The 6,658-nt window shown below is 53.4% G+C and overlaps 1 protein-coding gene across 1 annotated transcript in view; it reads left to right on the plus strand.

Annotated features, from left to right (window-relative positions):
* ST14 (ST14 transmembrane serine protease matriptase) overlaps positions 1-5,202 on the plus strand; it is a 41,558-nt gene extending 36,356 nt beyond the window's left edge. The window contains exons 17-19 of the mRNA XM_079762280.1: positions 2,914-3,188; positions 4,351-4,487; positions 4,559-5,202. Of these exons, the coding sequence (XP_079618406.1) occupies positions 2,914-3,188; positions 4,351-4,487; positions 4,559-4,720 (574 nt within the window). The 3' untranslated portion in view covers positions 4,721-5,202. The remainder of the gene's footprint in view (positions 1-2,913; positions 3,189-4,350; positions 4,488-4,558) is intronic.
* The last annotated feature ends 1,456 nt before the right edge of the window (positions 5,203-6,658 follow it).

Consider the following 6,658-nt stretch of genomic DNA (forward strand, 5'->3'; position numbering starts at 1 on the left):
GGGGGGTGTGGAATGCCAGTTGGTGAGGTGAGGCTGACTGGGTAGGTTTGGGGACTCAGGTTAGGTTGTCGAGTGAGACAAAGAGGTCCTCACAGTCCTTAGGGAGCTGTTATCTGGCAGCAACAGATTAGAGCGAAACCAGAGGCCAAAAGGTCTGTGTGGAGGCTGGCACTTGGGTCTGGGTGTGAGACTCCGTAGGGAGGGGCGGCAAGAATGGAGGGGTGGGTGCTGAGTCAGCAGAGGGCAGCCGGGGCCGGGCTCTGGGCAGGGCTCTGGGCAGGGACGGGGAGTCAGGCGCCCGAGGGTGAGTCTGCAGGGCTGGGGTGAGTAGCCTCCTGACTTCCCGAGAGGTTCGAGATCATATGCATTTTCTGTTTTAAAGACCTTATTTTCTGCCCTAACCGGTTTGGCTCAGTGGATGGAGCGTCGGCCTGCGGACTGAAAGGTCCCAGGTTCGATTCCGGTCAAGGGCATGTACCTTGGTTGCGGGCACATCCCCAGTAGGGAGTGTGCAAGAGGCAGCTGAATCGATGTTTCTCTCTCATCGATGTTTCTAACTCTCTATCCCTCTCCTTTCCTCTCTGTAAAAAAATCAATAAAAAATATATATTTTTAAAAAGACCTTATTTTCCCAGTTTTTTATTTTGAAAAAAAAATTCAAACCTACAACAAAGTTGTGAGTACCATGAAAGAATAAAAATTACAGTGAACTCCCTCATCTCTTTGATCTGTTTCCCTAATTGTTGAATTTTACCACATTTGTTTTAGTTTTATCTCTTTACGCATGCCCATGCACACACATACTTTGTTTTAAACTTCACGTAATATTTTACTTCATGTTATATTTTTTATTGATTTCAGAGAGAAAGGGAGAGGGAGAGAGAGAGAGAGAGAAAGAAACGTCACTGATGAGAGAGAATCATTGATTGGCTGCCTTCTGCACGCCCCACACTGGGGATCGAACCTGAAACCCGGGCATGTGCCCTGACTGGGAATCGAACCGTGACCTCCTGGTTCATAGGTCGACACTCACCCATTGAGCCATGCTGGCCGGGCCTCATTGGTTTTCTTTAGTCTCTTTTAAATCTGTAACAGCTCCCCCAAGCCTTTAATTTTTGGTCTATGTTGGCATTGCATTTTGAAAAAGGCCTGGCTAGTTATTTAATAGACTGTCTCTCAATTTGGATTTTTCTGATTGTTGTTTCTTGATTAGAGTTAGGTTACACATTTTCGTAGGAAACACTGCGTCGGTGATATTGTGTCCTCAGGAAGCACCTGGTGTCCGACTGGGAGGAAAGTCGGGTTGTGTGGTTAAGGTGGTGTCCGGGGTTTCCCCACCTTAGTGGTACTTCCCCCGGGGTTGTCAATAAGTAATCTTGGATGACACTTCGAGTCAGTGTGAATATCCTGTTCCCCAACAATCTCTTACCCAGTGGTTGTAGCATTCCTCAATGATTCTTTTTAAAAAATATACTTTTTTATTGATTTCAGAGAGGAAGGGAAAGGGAGAGAGAGGTAGAAACATCAATGATGAGAGAGAATCATTGATCGGCTGCCTCCTGCATGCCCCACACTGGGGATTGAGCCCATAACCCGGGCATGTGCCCTGACTGGGAGTTGAACTGTGACCTTATGGTTCCTAGGTCGATGCTCAACCACTGAGCCACGCCAGCCCGGCTCCTCAATGATTCTTGCATATGTTGGTTCCTGCTGTGGTGGGTGCAAAATTCGACTTATCATCCACCCTTTCTTCTGTATTTATTCGCTGGTTTTTCTGTAAAGAATACCTTTCCTCCTCCTCATTAATTTCTTGGAATGACTTTTTAGACTCAGGATGAACTCATGGATTTCCGTTCCCCCTTCTCTGCTATTCAGTGTGTGTGGTAACGAAGCCTATTGTGTATGTGCGTGTTCGGAGGATCCCGAGTTTGGCCTGTGAGCGCCCGTGGCTGGCTCATCACAGTTTGAGAACCCATTCACTTCCGTTAAATACATGGTCTAGGCTGGCTTTATTGTTTCCTTGCTCCAGACCTGAAAGCAGCCATTTCTCCAAGGAGCCTTGGTTCCTTTGAATGGAGAAGGATATTTAGAAACCAAGTTCTGGCCCTGGCTGGTTTGGCTCAGTGAGTAGAGCGTCGGCCTGCAGACTCAAGGGTCCCGGGTTTGATTCTGGCCAAGGGCATGTACCTTGGTTGCAGGCACATACCCAGTAGGGAGTGTGCGGGAGGCAGCTGCTTGATGTTTCTCTCTCATTGATGTTTCTAACTTTCTATCCCTCTCCCTTCCTCTCTGTAAAAAAGCAATAAAATATTTTTTTTTTAAAAAAAGGAAAGAAACCAAGTTCTGGCTGGTATTGGGGATGTTACTGCTTTTAGGATGCGTTGGTGGGAAAATCAGGAGTGTGTACTGCTACCCTGTGTGTCAGCAGCCCAGCGCTCTTCCTCTGCCCCCTCCTGGTTTGTGGCCCCCTTTTCCCACATCAGAAATTGGCCCCCACCATCAGTGTCTTGTCCTTAGGTGTTCAGCCCTCTAGTAAACACGAGACACTTCCAGAATTGCTACCGCGATCCTGCTACCAGCAGCCAACCCGATAGGTCAAGTTCAATGCATTTTTCAATTCTGTTGGTACCTAGAGTAGACGCCACTGTGTTAGAAAAGCCTTTGGATTGAGTTCTGTGTTATTCCTTCTGTGAAAGATGAGACTAGTAAGATATAATAAGGTATTTTTTGGTAAACAGATAACAATGAATTAAAAGAGGGAATGGGGGATGAGTGAGGTGGTGGGAGGCACCTAGTAATTTCCAGTTGAGGGCAGCGGCCAAGGAGGAGCCACACTCCCCTCACAGTATGTGGCAGGTGTGTGGCTGGTGTGCAGCAGGTGGCTCACGGGGTGCTCTCTGGCTCCCTCTGCAGGTACTCCGACCACACCATGTGGAAGGCCTTCCTGGGCCTGCACGACCAGAGCAAGCGCAGCGACTCGGGGGTGCAGGAGCGTGGCCTGAAGCGCATCATCAGCCACCCTTCCTTTAACGACTTCACCTTCGACTACGACATCGCGCTGCTGGAGCTGGAGCGGCCGGTCGAGTACAGCAACACCGTGCGGCCCATCTGCCTGCCCGACACCTCGCATGACTTCCCCACGGGCAAGGCCATCTGGGTCACCGGCTGGGGCCACACCTACGAGGGAGGTGAGCTGGCCTGCCCCTCCTGCCTCCTCTGTGAGGACCAGGCTGTTGGGGGTCAGGGGAGGGTTTGGAGGGGGAGGTTTAGAGGACTGGGAGGCCGGGCTTTGGATGGACATCCTGGTTGCGTGACTTTGGCGAGTTGCTTAAACTCTGAGGCTGTTTATTCGCCTGTAAAATGAAGATAAAATGGTATCAGTGAGCATAGAGCACCGAATGGAAACAGTGTGATTTAGGGACCAGTGGTGGGAGCCCGGCCTCCTCTCTCCTTCTGCCTCCAGGAGGGCCCTTAGTTGGTAAATGTTATATTGAAACACTCGGTTCTGATCTACTACAGTGGTCGGCAAACTGTTTGCCGCTCTGTTGACAAATGAGTTTGCCGACCACTGGGATAGGGGCTTAATCACAAGGAACAACAACAGCCTGTAATTATTGGAATCGAGAGTCTAGGTCAGTGGTCGGCAAACTCAGTAGTCAACAGAGCGGCAAACCGTGGCTCGCGAGCCGCAGTTTGCCAACCCCTGTACTATAGTACACTGCTGAAATCTGCAGGCTCTGGAGAGGAAAGAGAAAAATAACCTGACATAAGGCATTTTATGGTACTTTCTTCCTCCTTTTTTTTTTTTTTTTAATCCTCACCTGAGGATATTTTCCCCATTGATTTCTAGAGAGAGTGGAAGGGAGGGACAAGGGGAGGAGAGAGAGAGAGAGAGAGAGAGAGAGAGAGAGAGAGAGAGAAACATCGATGTGAAAGAGACACATCGATTGGCTGCCTCCCACATGCGCCCCTACCTGGGGAACCTGCAACCAAGGTACATGCCCTTGACTGGGAATCGAACCCACGACCCTTCGGTCCAAGGGCCGGCGCTCTAACCACTGGGCACCCCACCAGGGCCGCTTTCTGTTCCTCATTCTCACGGCTGTTCTGCGGTGTATAGTGGGTCTTTTGGGGCCTGCCACCTAATGGCTTGCATGGCCGCACAGTATCCGGCGGTAGATGCATCACCCGTTACTTAGCCGTTTGTCCGCCTCAGGCTCGGGTTGTGTCCAGAGTGTTGCTAGTCCAGTTATTGCTGTGGGAGCACCTTGTGAGGGTGCTGTCCCCACGTGGCGTGGCCCCAGGAGCCCGCCTGCCCACCCAGCTCAGCCCGCCCCGCCCTCTCGCCAGGCTCCGTGGTGCTGATCCTGCAGAAGGGCGAGATCCGCATCATCAACCAGACGACCTGCGAGAAGCTGCTGCCGCAGCAGATCACCCCGCGCATGATGTGCGTGGGCTACCTGAGCGGGGGCGTGGATGCCTGCCAGGTGGGTGCCGGGCGCCGGGCGGGGTGGGCCTGGGAAGGTGGGCGGGGCACTCAGGGCTTGTCTCCCCTCAGGGCGATTCCGGGGGCCCCCTGTCCAGCGTGGAGGCGGATGGGCGGATCTTCCAGGCCGGCGTGGTGAGCTGGGGCGAAGGCTGCGCTCAGAGGGACAAGCCAGGCGTGTACACGAGGCTCCCCGTTTTCCGGGACTGGATTAAAGAGCAGACTGGGGTGTAGAGGCAGGGGCCATCCACTGGTCACCCCAACGTGCACCCCTGCGGGCTGAGCACCGGATCGCTACCTGCACCCCTGCCTCAGGCCCCCCACAGACTGAGCTGAATCCCCAGGACTCTGGAGACGGAGGACCAGCTGGCAGAGCCTCTCACCTCCCTCAGCCTCCAAAGTGAGGCTGGGAGGTGGGGAGAGGAGGATGCGGGTGCGGACCTGAGCGGAGGCCGGAGACCGCAGCCGGTCCCTCCGGCCCTGGGCAGCCGGGCCCTTCCCTGGACATCTGCTTCCTCGCCTCTGACCCAGGCCCGGCACGACGCTGCCTCTGAGGGGGGCTGGGCGCTGCGGTCCTGGGGACACGCTCTTCAGGAAGCCGGGCCCGGAGGACCCTGGACGACAGACAGGTCTACGACGCGAATTGTTTTACCAGCTCCCAGCTGGGGTTCAGAGTGTGTTTGTGCGTTTGAGTAAAATACTTTATTTCTTTTTAAGTATTTTTGTTCTTACTGCTTTGCTGCCCCTGGGGCCAGGCTGAGAGTGGGGGCCACAGCGCTCAGGGCCTTCTCCGGCCAGCAAGGACTGGGTTTCTGCTTGTGCCTGGAGCTTCCGAGACCAGCGCCTGGTGCCCTGCTTTGTCTCAGAAAGAAAGGAGGAAGTAGAACTTTCCATTAGGTGGGGAGGTGGTCACATAAATGGTGTGTGTGCATGTGCTTACACGTGGGTGTGCTTATACATGTGTGTGCATGCTTACACGTGTGTGTGGGGGGGCGTGCTTACACATGCAGGCATGAGGGGTCCTGCGGCCTTGGAGGAGTCGTGCTGCCTTGCTTACAGGCTCTCACCTCTCTAGTCCATCCATAATCCTTTGCGTTTTACTTAATTATTTAAAATGTTCTCCTTGCTTGGGGTGACCCAGAGGGACAGTGTCAAGGACCTAGGGAGGACTTAGGGAGTTCTTTTTTAAAAATACTTTTTTATTGCCCTAACTGGTTTGGCTCAGTGGATAGAGCATCTGCCTGCGGACTGAAGGGTCCCAGGTTCGATTCCAGTCAAGGGCACGTACCTTGGTTGCAGGCACATCCCCAGTGGGGAGTGTGCAGGAGGCAGCTGATCAATGTTTCTCTCTCATGGATGTTTCTAACTCTCTATCCCTCTCCCTTCCTCTCTGTAAAAAATCAATAAAAATATATTAAAAAATACTTTTTTTATTGATTTCAGAGAGGAAGGGGGAGAGAGAAGCATCAGTGATGAGAGAGAATCATTGGTTGGCTGCCTCCTGCACGCCCCACACTGGGGATGGAGCCAGCAACCCCGACATGTGCCCTGATGGGGAATCGAACCATGACCTCCTGGTTCATAGGTCGATGCTCAACCACTGAGCCACACCGGCTGGGCAAATTCTTCATTTTTGAACAAGAGGCCCTGCATTTTCATTTTGTACGGGCCCCATAAACGGTGTAGCTCGCCCTGCAGCCTTACACAGGTGGCATCTCTGGGTACCCTAAGGTGGCCACAGGGTGTGAACGGGGCAGGAGCAGGGCCGGAGAAGGCTCTGATGGGGTGGAGCGAGGCCTGCAGTCGCTGGGAGGTGGAAGTGACTTCTTCCGACCCCCTGGCTGCTCCCTGTGGTGTGGGCTCTGGGGGTCTGCAGGCCCCTTCAGCTGGGAGAGGTGGCGGGTAACTGCTTTCGGGTCAGGCCCCGGTCCCCGGGCTGGGATTCTTCGGGGTGACAGTGAGGAAGGGAGCCTGGAAAGCCAGCAGATAACACAGAGAAAGGTGAGGCTCATCCCCAGAGCAGGAGCGTGAATGTTGATCACCCGCTGGTACGCGGTGGGATTGTCTGGAAGACGGCTCAAGCCTCTTCCCCGGGACAGGCATTGGCCTCGGCGGCAGGGAGGGAAGATGCCCACAGGTGTGTGCCCTGGTCTTCCCTCTGCATCTGTGCGG

The sequence above is a fragment of the Cnephaeus nilssonii genome, assembly GCF_951640355.1.
Source record: "Cnephaeus nilssonii genome assembly, chromosome: 22".
Classification (NCBI taxonomy): Eukaryota; Metazoa; Chordata; class Mammalia; order Chiroptera; family Vespertilionidae; genus Cnephaeus; species Cnephaeus nilssonii.